At 33.5% G+C, this 26,552-nt stretch overlaps 3 protein-coding genes across 7 annotated transcripts in view; all 3 read right to left on the reverse strand.

The window, feature by feature from the left end:
• Positions 1-215: 215 nt before the first annotated feature.
• Positions 216-2,917, reverse strand: d4 (double PHD fingers d4; the record flags this gene model as incomplete). The annotated part of the gene is made up of 1 exon (XM_029303406.2): positions 216-2,917. A coding segment is annotated over one exon (606 nt), but the record flags the coding sequence as incomplete, so codon positions are not given.
• LOC114931392 (TWiK family of potassium channels protein 18) lies at positions 2,854-11,856 on the reverse strand. Of its 2 annotated transcripts, XM_029303383.2 has the most exons (5): positions 11,602-11,856; positions 9,260-9,614; positions 6,019-6,416; positions 3,440-3,887; positions 2,854-3,039 (listed from the first exon to the last, which is right to left on the reverse strand). In XM_029303383.2, the coding sequence occupies exons 1-5, from the start codon at positions 11,854-11,856 to the stop codon at positions 2,921-2,923; spliced, it is 1,575 nt and encodes a 524-aa protein (XP_029159216.1). In that variant the 3' UTR covers positions 2,854-2,920. The 2 variants fall into 2 exon arrangements, with proteins under 2 accessions (XP_029159216.1, XP_029159215.2); XM_029303382.2 differs by having other exon boundaries at positions 2,974-3,887.
• Positions 11,857-11,988: 132 nt separating this feature from the next.
• Positions 11,989-26,552, reverse strand: part of LOC114931389 (TWiK family of potassium channels protein 18) — a 71,162-nt gene continuing 56,598 nt past the window's right edge. For all 4 annotated transcript variants that reach the window (XM_085487783.1, XM_085487756.1, XM_085487736.1 and 1 more), the window contains one exon: positions 11,989-12,053. The gene's annotated coding sequence lies outside the window, so the exon portion shown is untranslated. The remainder of the gene's footprint in view (positions 12,054-26,552) is intronic.

The following is a 26,552-nucleotide window of genomic DNA, read 5'->3' on the forward strand; positions in this document are numbered from 1 at the left end:
ACTGTCAACTTCAATTCCTTACCTCTTGTCACTCGTTCTTCTTCACTTTTCTTTTATTCGGCGAAACTCTCCATAATTTCCTTTAAATTGTTTTTCATTTTATTTATTTTTATTTTTTTTATTACCTTAGTCATGTTAAATTTTATTAAAAAGAAGAGATTGCGAAAAATTATTTAACAAAATTATTTATCTTTATGTATAAAGATAATACTGAATTAACATTTATATAAATTATATTTTTTCATTTTCTTTTTCATACATTCAGCTACATTTCGATTAATGCTTTTTGTTAAGTAAGTGCATTTCTAATTTTCATTATAAATTTTGTACAAAGTTTATCTTATTGACAACTGTGGCTTTTTGTAATTTTTGTAAAACTACAATTTCTTTAAACGCAATTAATCATAGTGTACTCATTTCTGAACAGAATAAAAAGATAATTGGAGCAACGATTTTTAAAAAAAGGTACATAAGATCAAAAGACACGACTTTATAAGTTCCAAACATTTTAATAAAAACATTTTATATAAATAAAATGTTCAGCAAATTATTGATCTTTTTCTTAAACAAAAAGAATTTGGATATTTTTGCATCATTTTCCAATGTAATCTTCTTTATAAGCTTATGTTCATCTTTGTTTCCTCAAGTTTCAAACTTCTTTTTTAAATTTCATCTTTCAAATTTTTAAGCATCATTGCTTTCAAATTGTTTTACATTATTAATTTTATTATTTTCAGCTTGGGCATTATATCAGCACGTTAACCTTTAATCCCATTTTTTTGCTATGTCATTGTCAATTTTTAAAATTATATCTGTAAATATTATTATTCTTTAAAATAATTGAGACTTAATTGTAGGATAAAAGAAAAATTCATTTTAACTTTATTACTAAATATAGAATAACGCGAAATCGAATAATTTGAATGTTCGAAAATTGAAGGAAAAAGTGAAGTACGCAGTATAGCAACTCAATATAATATACATATATAATATTTATATATATATATATATATATATATATATAACTTTGTTTATTTATTTGATATATAATAGGATAGTCGTATAAGTTAAAATGTTCAATATATACTTTTCGAATATATATACAAACTATTCATGTAACATTCGGAATACACAATCGGACTTATCGGACATAAAATTCGGATACTCGACAGATATCCCCTACGCTGTGCGCAAGTGGTATAATAACGATAATTACGGCTTAATCGCGATTATAAGAAATATACATTCGACATTCCGGCCGAGAAGAGTAGGAAAAGAGGGAAGGGGAATTTTCGCTAACGCGGAAAATTCTTTTCTGTCGATTGCGTGACATTTTAATTTTTCACCTGTCATTCTTCCTTTCTTGTCTTTTGACATTCGTCGATTTTGTACAGTTTCTGACGCGTCGCGAATGGAGAACTTTTAATGGAGATTACGTCGCACATCGTAAAAAAATCTATTGGACGTAAAAATAATTCCAAGACAACGCAAGTGTCTCGAAAAAAATATCTAAAAAAAAAATCCAAAGAATATCTGAGGGATTGGAAGGTTTCTTTTGAAGATGCCTTCTTCAGAATAGTAGGATGTCATTTAGGCACTAATGTCGGGTGATAAGAAAAACATCTTTAGTGCCAAGAAATTGTTGCATCTTAGGTGACAGACGCTTCTGATAGAAATTCTATTTGTGTACAAAGTATTTCCCAATTATTGTATTCTGTTCGGAATTGTTACTTGTTTAGCAGCCTCTATACACTTTCCCATTTTTTTCGTGTTGTATTCCAAATATTTCCTACGTCAGTTTCCATGCGCATTGTACAGAAATGCAATTATCGTAAGAGAGAGTCGATATCTTTTTCCCTATCCCTATATTCGTAAACAATTTCTTTTCCATTAAGTCCTCACTCCTGGACTCATTAATTAGCCCGACACAATACAACCGCGTCGATCCGCGATATAATCGGATATAGTATCGCGTAGTTTCAGTTTCTTGGTATCAATCGATCTATTCTTTATCCGTGCGTTTGGAGAATATCTGTGTTCCAAAAAAACGTCTCGATTATTCCCCGAATAATAAGAGCTCTAACAGCTCCCTTCGGTTCTTAATATCAATCCTAAGTCCACCGTTTAGTGAGTCCGTCGAGTTTGTTCCTTAAAAAAAAAAAAAAACCACTTTTGGATCCTATAACTCTCAGCTCCTCCCATAAACTAACGACGATGTCAATTGACGTGTCAACGATCACCCCATCGATGCGAAACGCGCCCTCGCCTTCAGCAGCAACCGCTTCATCATCCGTGCAAGTCGCGGCACACGTCACATGAAGACGTTGTCCAGGGCAGGCAAATTCTTCCTGGTGGGCGTGGAGGTAACGCCGAGACCCTCGTCCTCGAACGTCACCATTTTCTCGCGGCTTCTCGTCGCGGTGTTGCAACCACCCGCGTCCAGCAGCCTCGTCTGGCTGGTGGCGACAACGGGCAACCCGGAGGCGACCGGCGGCGTCATCGCCGAGGATGGTCTGAGGACTGACGCAGGTGGCGGAGGTGGTACCGCCATGTCCGTCACGGCGGCTGCAAGGTTGAACTCGCTGACGCTGCGCGGTACAAAGTACTCGAAGTGCAACGAGCTCTCCTGCTGACAGTGTTGCGGGTGATGATGCGGCGGCTGTTGCTGCTGCTGGTGATGATGATGCTGCGTCGGCGACAGGCAGCTTCTTCTTAATGGCTGGCCCCGTTGGAACTGCTGCTGTTGCTGAACGTTGGCGCCCGAAGGTGCGACGACGTTGCTCGTCGTCGTCCTGGCCGCGACGTCCAACGGCAACGTCTTCTTCCGCGGCAGCGTGTGATGGCCGGGCGACAACTTTATGGCAGTGTTAGACGGATGGGCCAGGAGCTTGCCGTCGCCGGGGCTCCTGGCCTGATGCTGTCAGGATCCGGCCGGCACCATCGACATGGCGATCGCCTCCTCCTCTTGCTCGGACAGTCGCGAGTCGCTGGTACCACCTCCGTCGTCGAGGTCGGCCTTGAGACCGGGAACGGCGCCTGCTGCAAACAAAAGGAAAGAGATCCTGACGCGTGTCTCGTGACAGTCAATCGCCTCGGCGATTTTCATGCTTCTGTGCGGAAATAGGATTGACATGACGGCATAACGACGGTAACTTTTTCTTTTACGGTACGTTGAAAACCCTTATTTACGCATTCTCGCGATATGAATCATGCCCGATCGTTGGGTACGTATCGGCAGGTGTATCGAATTCATGAATGGATGAAAATGTCGCGTGCGTGTTTCTTTTTTTTTTTTTTTTTCTTTCTTTCTTTCTTTTTTGGAATCGACGCACGACGGTCGACAAAAAAAGGATCAGCGATTTTTTTTTCACGACGATTTTTCTTTCTTGCGGGAGACCCTCGCTACCGATTCCCCACCGAATGCCTTCATCAGGGATACCTGTACCACCGATAGGTCCGATCACCACGCCCGACGACATGCCGCAGGTTCTACCGAAGACCCTGACCACGCGTACCACCTCCTCCTGGACGAGGTTGAAGCACATGGCGATCAGGCCCATCCCGGCGAGGATGTAGAGCGAGCAGGCGCACAGGCTGAGCTCCTCCAGGGTGGCCGAGGCGGCGTTGCGTCCCACCGGCATCAGGTCGCCGAAGCCGATCGTGCCGAGGCTGGTGAAGCAGAAGTAGCCGCCCTCCAGCAGGCTCCAGCCCTCCAGACGGTTGAACATCACCGCGCCGCCGCATATGTACACCAGCATTATCGCCAGGCACAGACTGATCGGTATCCTCACCGGGTTCGTCTCCAACATGTACGCCGGCGACGAGGTCGACGATAAGGACAACGAGCACGGGTGAAAATGCCGCTTCCCGTTACCCGTCGAAATATCCTGATGACGATTCCAATAGGTATTTCAGAAATCATTTAGTATATTAATGTATTAACGAACGATTTATATGATAAAGAATTTTGGTGTAACATGGAGAAGGAGGAACAGAGATATTGCTTTTCTTTTGGAATTTCTAGGCAGGCTTCTCGTTAAAATATCCTGATGATGATTCCAATAGATATTTAAGAAATCATTGAATATATTAATGTATTAACGAACGATTTATATGATAAAGAATTTTGGTGTAACATGGAGAAGGAGAAACAGAGATATTGCTTTTTCTTTCATTGCCAGACAGGCTTCAACCCTTTCAAATATCCTGATGATGATTTCAATAGATATTTAAGAAATCATTCGTATTAAGGTATTAACGAACGATTTATATGTTAAAGAATTTTTGTGTAACATAGAGAAGAAAAAGGAAAGATATTGCTTTTCTTTTGGAATTTCTAACCAGGCTTCTCGTTAAAATATTCCGATGATGATTCCAATAGATATTTCAGAAATCATTCATATTAATGTATTAACGAACGATTTATATGTTAAAGAATTTTTGTGTAACATGGAGAAGATGAAAGAGAAATATTGCTTTTCTTTTGGAATTTCTAATCTTCTCGTTAAAATATTCCGATGATGATTCCAATAGATATTTAAGAAATCATTCATATTAATGTATTAACGAACGATTTATATGTTAAAGAATTTTTGTGTAACATGGAGAAGGAGAAAGAGAAATATTGCTTTTCTTTTGGAATTTCTAATCAGGCTTCTCGTTAAAATATTCCGATGATGATTCCAATAGATATTTAAGAAATCATTCATATTAATGTATTAACGAACGATTTATATGTTAAAGAATTTTTGTGTAACATGAAGAAGGAGAAAGAGAGATATTGCTTTTCTTTTGGAATTTCTAGGCAGGCTTCTCGTTAAAATATTCTGATGATGATTCCAATAGATATTTAAGAAATCATTTAATATATTAATGTAACGGACGATTTATATGATAAAGAATTTTGGTGTAACATGGAGAAGGAGAAAGAGAGATAATGCTTTTCTTTTGGAATTTCTAACCGGCTTCTCGTTAAAATATCCTGATGATGATTCCAATAGATATTTAAGAAATCATTGAATATATTAATGTAATAAACAATTTACATGATAAAGAATTTTGGTGTAACATGGATGAGGAGAAAGAGAGATATTGCTTTTCTTTTGGAATTTCTAGGCAAGCTTCTCGTTAAAATATTTTGATGATGATTCCAATAAATATTTAAGAAATCATTTAATATATTAATGTAACGGACGATTTATATGATAAAGAATTTTGGTGTAACATGGAGAAGGAGAAAGAGAGATATTGCTTTTTTTGGAATTTCTAGGCAGGTTTCTTCCCAAGAATGGTAAGAAATTTATCAAACCCGAAATGGATCTTCTATAAGTCGACAAATTTATGAGTTCCTCAGCAATTAAGCCCTACGCTTCATTAGAGACTGATGTAAACTCTTGATCCGCTTAGTTAGTTTACTCATTAGAAGCTCACAGTTCGTACCTTCGTTGGTAATTTATATGCTAAATCGGCCTGTACCGAGTTTTTGAAGTTTAAAAGTTACCGCAATTTTCTTTTCTGCAAATTATACAATTTAGGGAGAATAAATAACGCTACCTCTTCCGATACTATATTATTCTACATTAATCTACATATTCCATTTAAATTTTGAAAAGTTTTATTTTATATTTTCTCATATTTTTTTGTAATATTTCTCTCCTGTAATTAAAATTAAAAAGTAACTCATTAAACAGGTAGCATATTTTCGTCTCTTTTCAGATAAATTCTAAAAAAAGAGTCAACGATATGTTACTTGTCGGGTATAAAACTTACCAAGAGTTGGAACAACCATCGACTAGAATTCCTTTTAATGCAACAAGCATCTTGTTTGCACAACAAATCGATTGTCTGTGCAAACCAGATTGTTGTTGCATTAAAAAGAACTCTGAGATCGATTTGACCAGAATTCTGTATCGTCGATTTACAAACAAAATTTTGGTCAATACAATAAAATTGTTTTCCAGTGAAGAAATCACCGTATAAAAATCTCTCTTTCTCCTTTCGATGATTATCTAACGATACCTGAAGTGCGGCCGTGGAGCTGGTGGTGGCGTGTAGGAGACCCTCGCTGCCACAGTCGAGGAGAATCGCGCTGCCGGCGCCGCGGATACCCAGATCGTCGCAGGAGCTCTCCCTGCTCGCCGAGTAGTAGTTGCCGCCACCCTTGGTCTCCACGTGATTGTCGTAGCGATACGCCTTGGTCATTATGCCGCCGACCGGCGGCGGAGGCGGCGGCGGTTGTCGCTTCCGCGTGCAGTTGCGCGGCCTCCTGCACATTCGGCCGTAAAGACGACGAAAGCTGCGGGCGAGCACGTCGCCCACCGTGCTGAGGTAGACCAGCATCAGCGGGATCCCCGCCAGGGCGTAGACTATGGTGATCAGCCGGCCCCAGACTGTGCGCGGCGCAACGCTACCGTATCCTGAAACCGGAACCGGAATTAGACCCTTCAAGTCGTGGTGCCACCAGTTTTGTGCTTAGATGATTTTAAACAGGGTTGGATAATAACTAGTTAATTATTAATTTAAAAGTTAAAAAGCTAATTGAATAAAAAATTAATTTCTATAGTTAAATATCTCTGAATACTATTATTGTTTTTTTTACAAGTTATAATATTTTAAAAGAATTAATAAACAAAATTGTAGTTTAATATAAATGTTTTTAAAAATTAACTTTTAATTTAACTTTAGTTAATTTAATCTTAACTTAACTTTAACTGAGTTAAGTTTTTGTTCATGCAACGTTTAACTTAACTAAATTAATTTTATAAGCAACTTTAACTTAATTTAATTTTAAAAAATTATTAACTTACCCAACCCTAATTTTAAAATTAGCTAGATAAAGATAGGATGAAAATATGTTAATCCCTTTCTAAAAAAGGCATGTAAAGTCGATGTCTCGCAAGTATTGTTGCCGCTTTTCCGCGATATTAATTGATTATCTCGATTAACATTGTGTGTTATATTATAATAGCATCAAACAACTGCTATCGTGAATGTTAATAGTTGTAAAATAGAAAATAAAAATAATATCAATAGCACGCGCTTGTGTTGTCTCGTACATAACAAAAATTCAGAAATTAAAATTATATACATAATTAAAATTTGGCAAATTACAATTATGTACGTAATAGATATTCTAGAATTAAAATTAAAATATATATTAGAATATAAAATTAAACTATAACTGTTTAATATAATGTACTGTAGCATTAATTATACCTGCATTATTATTTAATGAAAATTATTGAATTGTATTTCTCAAATTTGTACTAGTTATTCTACTATCAATTTACTATATACTAACAGTAATTTGTTATCATAATTAAACTTGATAACAAAACTGAGTTTGATTTATGAGTTGACACAATTACTTTGACTTGTAACTTCCTATTGTACTGACAAATCTGCTTATAAATATTAAATTTATGTAGCATATATGTATATATAATTTCGTTTAATCTAACCGAATATAATTACGCACGCAAAGCAAAGTTATATTATTCTTTGATAATAAAATATCAAAAATTACGCATGCATTCAAAAATTATTATTGCAATCAATGAATAAAAAATATATTAATTATCCAACGCATAAAAATTTAATATTTAAATCTTTAACAGGAAATACGAACAAAGAAATAATTTTTTCTACAAGAATCTTTTGTGATAAAATATCTACGCTTTTATTAGACGCGAAATCTCACACCCCCGATATCTGTCACGTTGCGCGGTTCGCGCGCGACTGATTCTCATGCGAGGTATCGCGAGCGCGAAGCCGAAATCACGTGACTAGCGGGTCCACTGGTCACGTGACCGCAGGTCATGTGACCATCGGTCCCGCGCTCGCAATACCTCGCATGAGAAATGAGAATCAGTTTCGCGCCAGCCGCGCAGCGTGACGGATATATGGGGTATAGAGTTTCGCGGATCTAATAAAAGCTGTAGATATTTGATTACAAAAGATTTTTGTAAAAAATTTATTTTCTTTATTCGTATTTTCTGTTAAAGATTTAAATATTGAATTTTTCTAAATCATGTAATTGCGCACGTATAATAATTATATTCGATTAAACTAAACAAAATGAGAAAAAAATATATAAAGAGATACATATATACAAAATAGTTCTCAAACAATACAACAGAAATTCGGCAAATTAAAATTATATACATAATAGAAATTCAACAAATTAATATTATATACATAATAGAAATTCGGGAATTAAAATTATGTACATAATAGAAATTCGGTGAATTAAAATTATGATCATAGCATCAAGCAACTGTCATTGCGAAGATTAACAATTTGACAGTTGTAGAATAAACAATAGAAATGAGTTCGGAGCGCGCTTGTGTTGTCTAATTTATCTTAAATAAGATAAAAATGATTTTGTTTTGAATATATAGGTCAAATGATATATGACGATTCATCTAGATAACTTTCAGATAATATTATTTTTTTGACCGCTTATGTAAACGCAGTTATTAAAAGGGATATAAAAATATATTTTATTTGTAATTTTTATAATATCGCTTACTATGTTTAAGTTCTACTATTTAATATAAATACTTTAGTATTTTTATGTGTTATAGCTCTAAACTAAATTATCTAAATATTTTATTCTAGATAATTTAATAAAAATAATACTTTTTTTCACCTAAGATGCAGGTATAAGATGACGCCAAAATTTCTGGATAATTATTTATATAATTTTATTTAGATGTCACTGATAAGTAGTGATGCTGTTCGGTTATAAGTTTAGCTATAAACAGTGAGTTATGGACACTGACAATGCAAATAATCAGTTGCCGTTTCAATCGCTAATTCTTTATCCTTCTGTCAATGCATAATTTTTCACTTTTTCATTAATGTATGGGTATCAACTGCGTGTTTTCAACACACCGCATTGCGACAATTTTTTTATGGTAGCTGCTGGGCATTGAGCATATTTTCCCATTATATTTTAGTGGGTTTTCGAATACAAAGACCCTTTGTATTTTATTTCAGAGAAAAGTTTCGACGCATTTTTAACATTTAAAATTGCTTTGGGTGCCCGTTCATTGATAGAGGGATTAAAATGCATTTGATATTAAATACAAGATAAATTTATAAAATTATACATTTTGTTGAAGAAAAATAGCCTGAAAATGTCGGCTTTTTTTACCAGACTTGCAAATACGAACGATATTGTGTAACCATATGTGCGAGAATGGGATAATTTTTCGTTGTCCGAATAAAAGAACATGGAATTGAATTTTTGACAAACCTATGGTCGTGATCAGCGTGAGGGAGTACAGCAAGCTACCGCTGAAGGTCCATCGTCGACCATGCAGGCGTCTGTCCGCGTGATGTTCCCGTGATCGCGGTGATAAGGGCGGCACCTGCTCGTACGAGGTGCGTCTGAGCCCGCGGGCCAGGTTCTCCTGAAACTCGAGGACCTCCCGGGCGGCCAGGCGGGTCCAGTTCTCCTTGTAGAGAACGTTGAGATCCTCGGTGATGCTCCAAAGTTTCTCGACCGTGCGCGCCCTCAATTCCATGGCGGCGGAATCGTTTTCCAGATTCGGCAACACGTAGGAACCACCACCGTCGGGTTTCGAGGACGCGATCTCGGTGGGTGAATCCTGAAAAATTCGTGAAAGTGACAGATGGATCCGATTATCGCGATTCAATCATCACTTATTCTCTCAAATCCCAAGAAAAGAGGATAAATGTTTTTTTGTAACTTTTTTAAATGCAATTCTCTGATCTGCATAATTCATCACGATGCAATATTGAATAATTTTAAATAAATTAAATTTGAAGAAATGAAAAATTTATCATGCACCTGTTACAGTTGATAGATCTGTGACAGATTGAAAGATAATTACTTTAATCAAATTAAATTTATCGTTAGAATTTTCTAATTATCTTAAAAATATTTTAAGGAAGTAAAATTTTCAATCTATTAAATATTGCCATTTATTGCAAGGAGTTGTTGAAATTGAAAAAAAAAATTAAATTGAATAATGTTTACTAAACATTTTTCCTTTATTTCTTTTAATTTAGCGCTTTTTAGATCTCTAAATAAAGACAAAAGAAAAATAAAATCAATTTAGATGCTAAAATTAAAAATAAAAAATTACAAAAATCTATATGCAGAATTTATCGCGTTATTTGAATACGAATTCTCTATTAAAATTGATGAATAAAATATAGCAATTAGCCAATATAAGCTTCAACAGTAAATAAGTAATTTTAATCTTCTTGCAGTATAATTAAAGTCAATATTTTGATTACGAGAATTTTATTAACTTTATTCGTTACACACAACAAATATTTTTTTAAAGTAGATTCATCATTAAAAAAAAGTAAGACATAATTATTCTTTTTTTAAGACTTTTTTAAATCGTATTTTCATTTTATTATCCACAATGCGCGTGATTAGCGAATCAGAGAGTTGATTGCATCAACAGCAAATTAGCTGTTTCAATTCCGGTTAATCAAATTTTTCTCCAAATGACTTCAATTAAGCTTGAAGCGCTTTCTGATATCGATTAGCGCGCCTGTTAAACGTGAAAAAAATTTTGCATGTATAATTATCCTTAATTATATAATAATTACACCTTGCTTCTTTTTCAACTATGTTTAAATTTCGAAATATTAAATCCATTGAACGAAAAAAAGATTAGACAGTTCGGGATGGATGAATCGCGATTAAAACTGAAACATGTCATCGTCCACATCTTCTAATCAAACTCGATTAATTAGAATCACGTCGCGCGCGATTAACAAATCAGGGTACTTGAGAGTTAATTGCATCAACAACAAATTAGTTGTTTCAATTCCAGTTAATCAAATTTTTCTCCAAATGACTTCAATTAAGCTTGAAGTGCTCTCTGATATTGATTAGCGCGCCTGTTTTAAACGCAAAAAAATTTTGCATGAATAATTATATCCTTAATTATATAATAATTACACTTTGCTTCTTCTTCAACTATGTTCAAATTTCAAAATATTAATTCATAATATTTCTCGCGATAAATTTATATAGTAATAATACTAATCTTTATTTTTTTTTATTATAATTATTAATATAAATTATAATAAATATATATTTATATTAATAATTATAATAAAAATTAACAATATAATTATTATTTAATTTTTGCGAGAAATAAATTGTATAAAGAAATTTATTATAATTCTAACTTAGACAGTTTGAGATGAATAAATCGCGATTAAAATCGAAAAAATGTTGCTCACATCTTCCAATTATTTCTTCTTCAACTATGTTCAAATTTCAAAATATTAATTCATAATATTTCTCGCGATAAATTTATATAGTAATAATACTAATCTTTATTATATTTTTTATTATAATTATCAATATAAATTATAATAAATATATATTTATATTAATAAAATTATAATAAAAATTAACAATATAATTATTATTTAATTTTTGCGAGAAATAAATTGTATAAAGAAATTTATTATAATTCTAACTTAGACAGTTCGAGATGAATGAATCGCGATTAAAATCGAAAAAATGTCGCTCAAACCTTCCAATTAGACTCGACTAATTAGAATGACGTCGCGCGCGATTTAATCAAGAGGGTTGTCACTCACCGATTTGAAGCCTCCCTCGAGGGCCATGAAGGCGAACGCGCCGAGGAGGGTGTAGCCGAGAACGAGCACGCACACGCCGAGGCTCGCCAGCAGACCCGGGGTTCTCGTGGAGGTCGCGGTGCTGCAGCTGCAGCAGCAGCAGAGCAGCTCCGCGCCTCGCACCGCGTTGTTGTTGTTGTTATTGTTGCTGCCGCTGCTTCTGCCCGGACAGCATCTCGGCGGCCTCTGATAATAGCTGTCGCCGGCGTTCTGCATCGCTGATTAAGCTCGCGATTCGCCGTCGCCCTCGTCGCCGTCGTCCACGTCGTCGCCGTCGTCGTTGCTGTCGCTGCTGCCGCCGCAGCTGCAGGTGCAGCGACCGATCACGCCGCCGCAGCTGCAGCCGCAAGCGGTAACGTTCTAACGTCGTCCTACCGTCGTCAAGCCATCCATCCGCTGCGGGGCTGCCCGATCTGCGTCACAATAATTATGCATCTTTTAATTTGTGGATTCAATCCAGATTTTAATTATTATTATTATTATCGTTAATGATTTTTATTAATTTCTATTATATGATTTTATTAATAATTATTATAATAAAAATTAAGTAGATAATTATAATAAATATAATTTACTTCTCGCGAAAAATTAAATAATAATTGTATTATTCATTTTTATTATAATCATCAATATAAATATTTATTATAATTTATATTGATAATTATATTTAAAAATAATAAAGATTATTATTATTATTAAATTTATTGATTTTTATTAATTTTTATTATATGATTTTATTAATAATTATTATAATAAAAATTAAGTATATAATTATAATAAGTTTTTTTATACAATTTACTTCTCGCGAAAAATTAAATAATAATTGTATTATTAATTTTTATTCTAATCATCAATATAAATATTTATTATAATTTATATTGATAATTATAATAAAAAAAAAAAATAAAGATTATTATTATTAAATTATTGCGAGAAATGAATTTTGTTGCAAAGAGGATTAGGCGGAAGGAGGAGAGAAATTTCGATTTCCTTTTTAATATTGAAAATGCAATTACTGAGACGCACGACACGATATCATTGTTACATAACGTCATCCTCATCCTGGATTTCAATCCGAGACGACGCGGCTGGGGTTCTCGACCTCCGGCACGCGATATCGGAGGTAACCGAGATAAGGACGCGATTAGATGCATCGGCGATACGATTAGACGCACAGAGACAAATATAGCTCCTTCCCGAGGTAATTGGCTCGTTACCTTGCTTAATGGTCTTCGTGCCTATCTATGCGCGGGGATGCGACTTTCGTGCGCGAAGAAGGGTTGCGTACACTGTAAAAAAATATGTAATATATTACACAAAAATATGTAAAATTACATAAATAATAAGTGTAAAATTACACAATAAATAATAGAAATCTTTACCTTTTCATTATTTATCATGTAATTTTACATTTATTATTTATGTAATTTTACATATTTTTGTGTAATATATTACATATTTTTTTTACAGTGTAACAACCCCCTTCTACGCACATAATCAACACTCTCGGCCGTCTACACCGTCGTCGTCTAAACATTTACTCGACGGATGGACAATAGATTTGTTATTTCTAACGCGTCTCCGCAAACACCGGCTACTATTTGTGACGTTAACACACGTAGACACCTACGTGTACACACGTGAATGCGTAAGATGGTGTGTCCCGGTACGTGGAAATCCGCCTCGGGAATAGATTTTCTTTGACTTTAATACCATATGCTGTTTCTCGGAAAAAGGAGAGGCGTCATCATCTCTTTTTTCGCGATTCTCATTGATCTTCGATAAATCTCCGTGACTTAAAGTTTTCAGATAAAATTCTACGGAAATTTTATTCCTCTCGAAAGTTTGCTCGGGATTAGCCCTTCTGTCAATGAACACGAATTTCCGGACATCCAAAGCAATTTTAAATGTTCAAAATGTATCGGAATTTTTCTCTCTCTCTCTCTGTCCGAAACAAAAAATGTAAAAGTGATAAATTCAAAAAGGGTTCTGATATACAAAATCAGGTATATGAAAGGGGCTATTGAGAACTAGTTATAGGCGCAACAAAATTGTTTTGAAATTTTTCTTTGATTATTTTAGGTATAAAACAAAATTGTTTTTGAATTCTATTTTAAATTGTTTTAAAATCTTTTTATAGATTTTTTAAAAATTATTTTATATCCAAAATAAATAAAGAAGAATCTAAAAGCAATTTTATCGCGCTCAATATCTGCGCCTGGCTCTTGTTAGTCCTTTTCATACCTGAAAATACAAAAGGTCTTTGTCTACAAAAAAACCTAAAATACAATGGGAAAGAATGTTCGCCCAGCAGCTGTAAAGAAATCATTGTAACGTCAAAAATATGCGATTGATAACCCGGGTATCCATATACTGATGAAAAGAGCCCAGGAAAAAATTTTTTATATATAACAATATAAAATTATATAGAAATATATAAAACTATACACATATATTCGCAAAATTATATATATAAAATATGTTTATACATAATTAGATAAAAGTGCTTTTTATATATATTTATATAAATTTATATATATTTATAATAAATAAGTATTTCTTCATACATATAAATATATATAATTTAACATGATTATATATGAACCCTTATAATTTATATATAAATTCGTATAAAAATGCACATATTTCACATATAATTTTACGATTATATGTCTAATTATACAATTATTTTGATTTGTATTTTTTATTGAAGTTTGTATCGCGATCTTATTGTAACTTTTTATTTTCTTTCTTTGTATTTTTGTTTTATTTAGGCAACTATTGCTATAAATTGTCATATTCATGTTTTATGTGCTAGAGGGACCTTCCCGTTTATTGTCTGAAATAAAAATAAATAAATAAAAAATTATAATTAATTAATGAAAGGCTCGTATAAATTAACAAAATTTAAAAAAAGGTAAATATTGTAGGCCAACTAAACGAGCAATTAAATAAGATCTAAAAATTTATTAATAATTAAATAATTAAATTCTCATTCATTAACTTTGTAATTTAATGTTTAACCAACTTTGTATTTTAATATTCGACTTTGTATTTTAATATTTGATTTTTACGTATTGAAAAAGACTGTAGTGCAGTCGAAACGTTTACGCTGTATATTGTATCTCTAACGGAAATAAGAATTTAATTATTTAATTATTAATAAATCTTTAGATCTTATTTAATTGCTCGTTTAGTTGGCCTACAATATTTACCTATTTTTAAATTTTGTTAAAAAATTATATACAAAAAATGTGTTAGCGGGAAGAAAATGCATCGACCGAAGGGTTAGCTGAGAAGAGCAGGGTTTCGTTTGTCCCTGTTGGTATAGCTTTTATTCCGCCGATATATGGAAGTCACCCCGTTCCGTCAGTCAGTCCCCGTTACGTCTGATAAAGCAATCGTCAACGCGACGCGAGTCGGAGAAGCAGAAATAGCCGATCGACCCTCGCTTACGTTCCGCTTACGTTGCAGAGAGAAACGCGTACATCAGATGCAGGGTGCGCATAATAGGCGCACTCTCGCGCGCGAGACACGAGTGGAGAAGTCGGTGGTTTCAGCATCCCGGGCCACGATAGACAGACGTCTGAAAGAGGAAGAGAGAGAGAGAAAATGAGGGAGAGAGTGCGTATATGTAGATTGATGTGAAGAGCATTAGGTCTTCGTAAAATGATACGGAAGGGAGATTCTCTGCTGAGGGAGAAGATGAACTGCTTGCTCTGTCTGAAGAGTGTCTCGCCTTCAGGGTACAGTTACTGAATTACTCTGTATATATATATATTTTATAGAGTGTATCTAAATAAGCGCGAAATATTTTAGGAGATAATTCTTTGTCGAAAATGAAGGGGAGTTTTTTATATAAACGCGTATACTCTAAATATTTTTTAAATTTAAGAAAAATTAAATTATAGAGGCTCTTGGTTTCATCCCTTTAGACACTGAAAAAAATTATTTAATTCGAATAAGTATTTATTTCAATACTGCCAAATGAATTATTTATTTAAAAATTTATTTGATATAAGAAAATCCTTTTCAAAACAAATAAATATTTATTTGAAATTAATAAATATTTTTATTTGTCATATTTATTTATTTCAAATAAAATTTATTTGGCAGTGCTGAGCCAAAAATGTATTGATTTAGTCAGTTTTTTCAGTGTAACGATACAGGAACATAAAAAAATATTATAATAATAAATATCCTTTTTATTAGTGAAAAATATCCACCAAGTTTCATTTTTTTAATTTGTCCAAAATTTGAGGGAAAGATATAAGAGTATACGTTTATATAAGAAACCCCCCTTAATTTTCGACAAAGAACATCTAAAATTTTTCGCATTTAACTACACCCTGTATTTAACATATATATATTAATATATAGATTTAAAAAATATATTAAGGCATAATTAAATTTCGTTAGGGAGTAACATCGCGAAGATAAAAAAAAATAGCGTCTGCGTGCGCAATAAAAATGATCACGTCGCATCTATTTTCAAAGCACGAAAAGGAAGCAGAGCCAGAGAGACAGAGAGAAAAGACAGGCAATTACAAGAACGAGATAGAACAAGAGATCTTCTGTCTGAGGTAGAACACTGTAGAGACGCACCACGTGTATAAATAGAACGTGCGAGGTAAAGAGCGAAGAGTATGGTGTGCGTATGACACCGTTAACAGCATATGTACGTACGTATGTGTATACACATGTATCTGTGTGTGTGTGTGTATATATGTGTGTGTGTGTGTGTGCGCGCGATGGTTCCACGTGCGAGAAAGAGATCCGCGACCGCCCCAGTTGAGGCATTGTACCGTCGAGGCTACCGGAGATAAGGCATGAAATTAAATTCGACGGAATGTGGGTCGTCGCGCCACAATATAGTCTCGGGCTCCTTTCGCCATCTCCCTTTCCACCCTCGGTTACGTACACGTACAAGTCACGTCCTGCCTGAACAACAACGAGATACGTTCCTACCCGCCCACGTACATCGGGTACGTTAGGTATCGTAAATGCCTTAACAATCACTAAACACGGGTACTTCTCGCGGCTGCTCGACGCACGAGGTATCGTGTCACCATCAAGGTCCATACAGATTTCTGGAGGAGGACTCCAAATCCCTCATTTTTCCGAGTAAACGTAAAACTGATCGTTAACCAGGGTTCGCTGTTATCTCGAAATAAAATTATATAGATCATCTAGATATTTTGCGTCATCTTATTTTTATATATAGATAATGAAAACATATATTTTTCTATGTAGATAAAATTGGATTTAGAAACACAAAGATATTTAATTAATAGGTCTCGTTATCTCGAAATAAAATTATATAGATTATTTAAATAACATTATTTTGCGCCATCTTATTTTTATATAGATAATAAAAACATATATTTTCTATGTAGATAAAATTTGATTTAGAAACACAAAAATATTTAATTAATAGGTCTCGAAATCAGTCCTTTTTCCGAGTAAACGTAAAACTGATCGTTAACCAGGTTCGCTGTTATCTCGAAATAAAATTATATAGATCATCTAGATATTTTGCGTCATCTTATTTTTATATAGATAATGAAAACATATATTTTTCTATGTAGATAAAATTGGATTTAGAAACACAAAGATATTTAATTAATAGGTCTCGTTATCTCGAAATAAAATTATATAGATTATTTAAATAACACTTTTTTGCGCCATCTTATTTTTATATAGATAATAAAAACATATATTTTCTATGTAGATAAAATTTGATTTAGAAACACAAAAATATTTAATTAATAGGTCTCGAAATCAGTCCTTTTTCCGAGTAAACGTAAAACTGATCGTTAACCAGGTTCGCTGTTATCTCGAAATAAAATTATATAGATCATCTAGATATTTTGCGTCATCTTATTTTTATATAGATAATGAAAACATATATTTTCTATGTAGATAAAATTTGATTTAGAAACACAAAAATATTTAATTAATAGGTCTCGAAATCAGTCCTTTTTCCGAGTAAACGTAAAACTGATCGTTAACCAGGGTTCGCTGTTATCTCGAAATTAAATTATATAGATCATCTAGATAACATTTTTTTGCGTCATCTTATTTTATATAGATAATAAACAAATATATTTTCTATGTATATCTGCATCTTAGAAAAAAAGTGTAGTCTTCGTATAATTATCCGGAGTAATGTTCAGATAATTTGATTCAGAGTCTTGAGCAATAAGCGGTAAAAACTTATATAAATAAAAATATGAATATATTTTTATATCCCTTTTATAATTTTCATTTTTTATAACTGTGTTTACATAAGTGGTCTTAAAAATAATATTATCCCGAAATTATTAAATGAATCGCCATATAATTTTGTCTTTTATCCAGATATATTTAAATTGAAATTACTTTCACCTTATCTAACAATAAGATGAATTTGCATATTTTTATCTCATCTTTATCTAGCTAATTTTTAAATCATATAAGCACGACACTGTTAATCGATAGCTGCGACATTCGTTCAAAGGTACAACTAACAATTCGTCTAGAAAAATACGACAATCTAGAAAAATGTCGCGTAAATATATTTCCGCCCGAAGCGAAACAGTTCAGAAACATGAAAATACGTAAGCATGATAAATCCTTGTTGAAAATGCAATATCCTGAATCACGTTTTGACGAGAACCAACGAGACGGTTCCTCGATTTTTGACCAGGTCGTCGAATCGTCGAAAAAACGCAGTTTTCTGACGCAACGTCGTCCTTTTGCGTCAAATGGTGGGTTTCCTTCCAAAGGATTTTTGCTATTCATCATCTTCTCGCGAGCGTATATTCCTGAGAGAATGATTGCGTTCGAGCTTTTAACGTTTTTGCCAGGAACATCGCTTAACGCTAGTGTTCGTGATTGCTGCGAAAACGCAGGAAGTGTGTTTATAAAAAAAAAAAAAAAAAAAAAAAAAAATTACAGGAACACACTGTGCTGTTGCAGATAACTGGATGCTGTACGATGCACCCTGCTGTCGGGATCGAAAGCGAATATGTAGCTTTCACGCAAAATACACGTGTATTCACACACGCTATGGAATCTAAAATAGATTCTCCCTGTTGATAAAAGCACAGTAGTTTTTCAATTTCCAGCGAACGGATAACGGAAATCTCATTCTTCGCTCGATCATCAGGTAAATTTGATCTCTCAACAAAATTTTTCAGTATCGAATATACAATAAATTACAGGTCGTTGATTGAAATCAAAATCGAACGACAGAATCAGAACGAAACAGAAACATCGGGAATCCAGGTTAAAACTTTGTCGATAATACATGCGGCTGGAAAATGTAGTTTTGACCTTTTTTCCAGATCATTTTCAGTCGCGTTTTTTTTTTATATCGACAGACAATAATAATATGTATATTTTTTTCACAAATCACGTCAGGCGAGGTCTAGATATGAAAAGAAGTACCTACATCCAGTATTGTGCTTGAATGATTTTAAAATTAGCTAGATAAAGGCGAGATGAAAATAAGTAAATTCATCTTAGATAAGATAAAAATAATTTTATTTTAAATATTTATATTAGATATTTTATTTTAAATATTAATATATCTAAAAAATAAAATGATGTAACGATTCATCTAGATAATTTCCAGATAATATTATTTTTAAGATTGCTTATGTAAACACAGTTATAAAAAAAAGTAAATTATAAAAGAGATATAAAAATATATTCATACTTTTATTTATAAGTTTTTATCGTTTATTGCTTAATAAGTATTTTTCTGTTATAGCCCTAAATGATCCGAATATTATTCTAGATAATTTAATAAAAATAACACTTTTTTTCATTTAAGATGATTTTTTCATCTAAGATTAAAAATAAGATATATATTATAAATATATTCTAAAGATATTTATATATAAAAATAAGGTGCCAAAACTACATTTAGATGATTTATACAATTTTATTTAGATAAAAGAGGACACTGCATCGGGAATCTAGATACGAGGTTCTCTTTATCGAGGGAAAAATCTGCGATCGATGAATCCCGAAGATGAAAGGGGAACGATTGGAATTAAGGTCAGGGATTTTGAGATATATCCAAACGAGATCGCGCCTTTTGCGCATAACGTATGTGTATAACTCGCTCACCGTTACATCGGGTATCGTCTATCGGCGCTATTAGCCGGATAGGCTGAGAGGTTCGTTCGTTTAAATTGAAATTCACGGATGAGAGGATATCGCATAATCGCGCATGCGTCGCGATCGGCCGAGCGTGAAAATAGAGATGCGAATTTTTTGTTTTCTCGCTCCCGCTCTCGCGAGCACGCGTGGGATTAACTTGTGCATTAATTAAGAGATTAAGTCGGGTTCGAGCTACATACATTCTCTCGCCATTCTCGGACGCTAATCCAAAAATGGTCCTTAATTTAGGGCACGAAATAACACCGAGAGAGAAAATACGGTGCTGGACCCAATTTCTCTCTTTCTCTCTCTCTCTCTCTGAGAATTCATCCACAGGGGGTCGTGATCCAATTATCCAAATGTGAGAATAAAATACGATTTTTGTTCTATTTTTATTTTATAATGAAAAAGCTAAGAAAAATCGTCGGCCCAAATTCGCCGCTTAATATCTCCCCGACACTCTTGTTTAAAGTTACAAATTGTGCCCGTTATTCTTTATTTTTATGCCACGTGTTTGCGACGCTTGAAGATACACAATCATTGAATCGAATAAACTTTGGATCTTTTTTATTTTGTATATCTAGCTTTAACCCTTCTGTCAATTAATTGGGCACTCGAAGCAACTTAAAAAATAAGTTATAAATTAAAAGGCCAACTTAACAAGCTGAATAACGGTTCTTATTTTGATATTTTAGAAAAATTGTCTATGTCATCTTAGCATGACGGTATATATACAGCGTCCTGACATTGTAATTTACATATATTGAGTTTGCTTCTTACAAAGTATACATTGTTTATAATGTTTTCCAACAAGAAATATTTTAAAGAATTTTTATCGTCTCGACATAGATGTAAGTGATCACTATCTATTTAAAAATCAAATATTTAATATTCAGGCTAACACATTAATTATTTCACAGTTCATTACATATTATTATTACATTATGGATTACAAAATTAGACGTTTATTTAAAAAGAACTACAAAAATCTGATGTTCGGGGTTAGGCTCTTTAACGACTAATTCGAACGATCAGCCGTAATTCAAGCCAACAATTATAATGTGTTATACTGCGTTTTTCACATTATAAGTCTATATATTTTACAGCTCGTTAAGCTGGCCTTTTAATTTATAACTTATTTTAATTTTACACGAACCAAATTTTATTTCTCATTATATATATTCAACTTAAAAAATCTAAATTTGCAATTTTTCTCTGCGCAAAACAAAAAATACAAAGGACCTTATTGTATAAAATAAGAGCCTTTGCATTCGGAAACCTAAAATAAAACAAGAAAGAATGTTCGGTTCCCAGCAGCTGCTAAGAAAATTCTCACAATACAAAGTGTCAGTTATGGTATCCATTGATAAAGGGGTGAAAAATTATGATAAAAAAATTAAAAAAGACTTGAAAATATGCCGAATAAAAGTGTTTCTTATAGTACATTCGAAATTTTGGTATCAAAATACAAATACGGGAATGGAAGAGAGAAAAAACCCCTGTATACATTATATATTATATATTACGCAGAAAGTCTCGCATGACGTTGACGTATAGCGATAAGTCAGCCTCGGGCGAGATGAATTAAGGCTGTCTACGTGGCGAGGCAACGATTCAAAGGGCCTGTCAAAAGTCAAGGCGTGCCCGTCACGCCCGCAATAGATGGGATAAATAATTTTCCAATATCGATACGTGTGCGGGGGTTTCTCATTTCTTTATTTCCGCCCAGAGATATCGGAGCTGTCGGCTCTTTCCAAACCTCCGATTCTCAAAATTGTGATTTTACCTCATACACGATTTGCACAATTAATATCTTTAGCCGCTCAAATGGAAACGGAATATTTTATCGTTGAAAATGGTGAACGAGTAAGTAGTTACTGATGGTCGCGATTATTAATAAAGCGCTGCAAATCGCAGTGAAAATCTTACTGAAATTAATTAGTGAAATTATATACTAGCTGTTTCAATATTTCAATCAGATATTTTAAATGCAACATGTTATAATGTAATATGAGATGATTCTGTTATCGTTTATATGTTATTAAAAAAATATCTGATATTTATTTATCAATATTTTAAGAGCAAAAAAGTTAATATGTATATATTATATATATACAACTTGCAAATATAATTACAATTATTAAATAAAAGTATAATATATAATTATTATTAATTTTCCAGTGAAATTTTTCTGTCATAATTAATAGGATATAAGCCGGAGGAGCAAACTGTGACTGTTTTCACTGAATATAAAAATAAAATGTCCAATGAAGTCTTGTGTCAATTTTAAAAAAGTGACATATTTTCAGTGATTTAATATTTAATTAAAGAGACTATAAAAGATATTCTCAAATATTTTATTAATAATATATTGATTTTTATTCTGACGTATTCAATTCCTGCTTGTACAGGAGGTACATTTTTCGCTTTTAAATTCTATATCGTAAAGAGTTGCAATTTTTTAAGGTTTATTTTATATATATATTTTTTAGATGGATAATAAATATATTCTGCGATATTCCATACTTGCATGTTTTCTGGAAAATTGTTTCGTAAGAAACGCGAACGTTTTCAGGAGCTCTTTCTGATCGCCCGTCAATGTTTTCAACCTTGTCATATGTTGTCACGCATTTTCTTCAGAGCTTACACAATCGTAAAAGATTTGTATTCCTCGGGGAACGGTTTGCATCTCTGCGCGTCGCGCGTTATTCACGATTTCAGGATAGGCGGGAAGACGCGAGCTATGCACTTACATAAGCGTCATCGCTTCACAAGAGCTCACAGAGAGACCTCGGAGCTACCGTCAGACACAAGGTACTCTCTCTCTCTAGTGATGACAGCTCCCGCGAGGTACGGTGCACGTAGTACAAACGCATCAACACACAATTCCGCAGTTACAATGTCGTAGTAATCGATTGGCATGCGAAAGGAATTCCGGGCGTTTAATTGGAATTTGTGCGCGGAGAGCTTATAGCGGGCGATATATAGTCGTTCGCTATAACCGTAGTTAGGGGTACGATAGCGTATCGTGTAATCACGCGGCTCTTGCCTCGTTCACTAGAGACTCTAGTATCCGATCCGAAGCTCGATTAACCAATCGCTGTGGTTAGCGTAACTACTACCGCCACTATAGATGTAGCCGGTTATGATCGCGAAAAAGCATCAGTGTCGGGTGATTTGAAAAATAACTAGATCAAGATGAGATGAAAATTCATCTCGGATAAGACGAAAGTGATTTAAATATATCTGGATAGAAGATAAAATTTTGTGGCAACTCATCTGGATAATTTCTAGATAATATATTATATATTATTTTTAAGATCAGAAAGATATATTTTTATCGGCTCTCAATATTAAGAATATAAAAAGATAAAATATAGGATATAAAAAATATAAAATATCTATATAAAATATAGAATATAAAAATATAGGAATTCCTATATTTTTCGCGCCTATTTCTCCATATGTAAGTTTCGAGATTAATTTATATATGGAACTTAGTAATCTCAAACCAAGAGATACAGTTCCGAATAATTAATTTTTCGTGCTTTGGCTCTGTTGGCCGATTTAAAAAAACATCATATTTATATTTTTAAGATCGTTTATGTAAACAGTTGTAAAAAATGTAAATTATAAACGAGATATAAAAATGTAAGTATTTTTATGTGCTCCAAATTTTCTGAACATTACATCTAAATAATTTAGTAAATGTTCAGTTTACTTTTATTTTCAGTGAAAACAGTCTCAGTTTGGTCCTCCAAATTATATCCTATTAATTACCGTCACTATAGATGTAGCCGATTATGATCGCGAAAAAGCATCAGTGTCGGGTGATTTGAAAAATAACTAGATCAAGATGAGATAAAAATTCATCTCGGATAAGATGAAAGTGATTTAAATATATCTGGATAGAAGATAAAATTTTGTGGCAACTCATCTGGATAATTTCTAGATAATATATTATATATTATTTTTAAGATCGTTTATGTAAACAGTTGTAAAAAAATGTAAATTATAAACAAGATATAAAAATGTAAGTATTTTTATGTGCTCCAAATTTTCTGAACATTACATCTAAATAATTTAGTAAATGTTCAGTTTACTTTTATTTTCAGTGAAAACAGTCACAGTTTGGTCCTCCAAATTATATCCTATTAATTACCGTCACTATAGATGTAGCCGATTATGATCGCGAAAAGCATTAGTGTCGGGTGATTTGAAAAATAACTAGATCAAGATGAGATGAAAATTCATCTCGGATAAGATGAAAGTGATTTAAATATATCTGGATAGAAGATAAAATTTTGTGGCAACTCATCTGGATAATTTCTAAATAATATATTATATATTATTTTTAAGATAGTTTATGTAAACAGTTGTAAAAAAATGTAAATTATAAACGAGATATAAAAATGTAAGTATTTTTATGTGCTCCAAATTTTCTGAACATTACATCTAAATAATTTAGTAAATGTTCAGTTTACTTTTATTTTCAGTGAAAACAGTCACAGTTTGGTCCTCCAAATTATATCCTATTAATTACCGCCACTATAGATGTAGCCGATTATGATCGCGAAAAAGCATCAGTGTCGAGTGATTTGAAAAATAACTAGATCAAGATGAGATGAAAATTCATCTTGGATAAGATAAAAGTGATTTAAATATATCTGGATAGAAGATAAAATTTTGTGGCAACTCATCTGGATAATTTCTAAATAATATATTATATATTATTTTTAAAATCGTTTATGTAAACAGTTGTAAAAAAATGTAAATTATAAACGAAATATAAAAATGTAAGTATTTTTATGTGCTCCAAATTTTCTGAACATTACATCTAAATTATTTAGTAAATGTTCAGTTTACTTTTATTTTCAGTGAAAACAGTCACAGTTTGGTCCTCCAAATTATATCCTATTAATTATGACAGGCCGATTTTACTGAAAAATTAATAATAATTATATATATTGTATTTTTATTTAATAACTGTAATTATAACGTGTTCTATAAATTACTTTCTTCATCTAAAATGCAGATATAAAATAATACATATATTTATTATCTGTATAAAGATAAAATGACGCCAAAACTTGATCTAGATGATCCTCTATATAATTTTATTCAGATAACACTGAAAACAATATTAAGTCGCACGCGTTAATGGATCGCAACGAAATTTGCAACATAACACAATGTGCCTTCCTTTCTTCTTCCTCGCATTATTGTATTTTTCAAGCAGCGGCCGACGGTTCTTCGATAAAATTGGATTCAACTTTTTTTTTCCCCCGGTGAAAAAAAATATGATAGAATTTCATTATTTCTCGCACACATGCATATCGCTTTGTCGATCTCTCTTTTCCTCTGTCTCTATCTTTTTGAAACTCTAAATTAAAATTTCGATAACGCAAAATTTACATGAAGCGCGTATAAAGGAGTTCTATCGAAACTAATTTGAGTTTGCATTCAATTAAAGTTTCGAGGATTAGCCGTAGCATCACGTGACGGGAACATTTACATGGAACGTTTACATATATATTGAAACGCCATCGATGAAATTGAAAATAAAGATTAATAAAAAAAAAAAAAAAGAAAAAAAAGAAAAATACTCGAGCAAAATCTTCTTTTCGTACTCGATATTGCTGACCGAGCACTTTTCAAAATCCTTTGATATCGCTCCTGCTTTCCCAATACATTTCTCGCCCTCTCCCCGGATATCCACGAGATCGGAGGCCCCGATTAGAAGCGAATCGCCCGGGAGGAAGGAAAGGGGCGCGTTTTGTAAGCAGCATCGACAAAACAGTTTCCCGAGGGGAGATCCGGCTAGGATCGAGCATCAAGCGGATATCCATCGACGCGACGACTAGGAAGGAATTCCACCTCGTCGGTGGCAGACCACGCTTAATTGGAATTTATGCGCGTAGTGGTACATAAGCCACCCTGTAGACGAGGCGCGCTGTATACAGGCATGCTAGTTGGTAGGAAACGCGGTAGCACCGCGTAACGAGTTAGCGCAAGCAAGCAGGAGAGATAGAGATAGAGAGAGAGGGAGAGCCTGGTGGTGGTTCGCAATCGATAGTCGAGCAGCAACCGGAGGCGTCGAGGTCGGTGCGGGGATCGGTGACGAGGAGAGAGAGAGAGAGAGAAAAAGAGAGAGGGATGCTGGACTGAACTTCTCTTCGATTGCCTTCATAGGACTATCCAGTGGATGCAGCGAGACTCATTCGAATTGGTCGAGGCTTAAAGGGATGCTGACCATCTCTGTTTTACCGACTTTGAGTTCAAGGGCTTTTCTTTTTATTCGCTATACAGAAAAATCCTTCTCCACAATTAAAGTACTGATAATAATGAACGAAGAGCGCTGTAATTTCGTATAAAAAAACAGTATAAAAGTTAAAAAATTACAGTTTTTTATCGGCCTCTTGCGTCAGTTCGTAACAAGACTTGTTTAATACAAAAGCTCTGCGGTTTATTTGCGCACAAAATATGGCGCTCCCAATAGGGATGACATGAAAGAATAATACAGAAGTAATAAAAATGAGATTAAGGATTTTTCAATCTGTATATTCAATAAAAAGTGAACCTAACCTAACTTAAAGTCGATAAAACAGAACTACGGCAGCATCCACTTAACCGCGACTTTTCCACATCTGTCAATTAATCCTCTTTTCGTCTCTCTCTCGGTTTTCCGATGAGTGTCGATCGAAAATGCGGATGATTTAGCATATAATGGAATTTTTAGCAGAAATTAACATTAATTAACA

Source organism: Nylanderia fulva, unplaced genomic scaffold, assembly GCF_048542155.1.
Source record: "Nylanderia fulva isolate GAGA-0341 unplaced genomic scaffold, ASM4854215v1 Scaffold1, whole genome shotgun sequence".
Lineage (NCBI taxonomy): Eukaryota > Metazoa > Arthropoda > Insecta > Hymenoptera > Formicidae > Nylanderia > Nylanderia fulva.

Excerpts from the sequence above, each read along its gene's own strand:
- LOC114931392 (XM_029303382.2), bottom strand. The coding sequence starts at position 11,856 with ATGCAGAACGCCGGCGACAGCTATTATCAGAGGCCGCCGAGATGCTGT. Across the intron at positions 9,615-11,601 it reads TCGAGGGAGGCTTCAAATCG|GATTCACCCACCGAGATCGC; the intron begins GTGAGTGACAAC and ends CGAATTTTTCAG. Across the intron at positions 6,417-9,259 it reads CACGCTGATCACGACCATAG|GATACGGTAGCGTTGCGCCG; the intron begins GTTTGTCAAAAA and ends TTCCGGTTTCAG.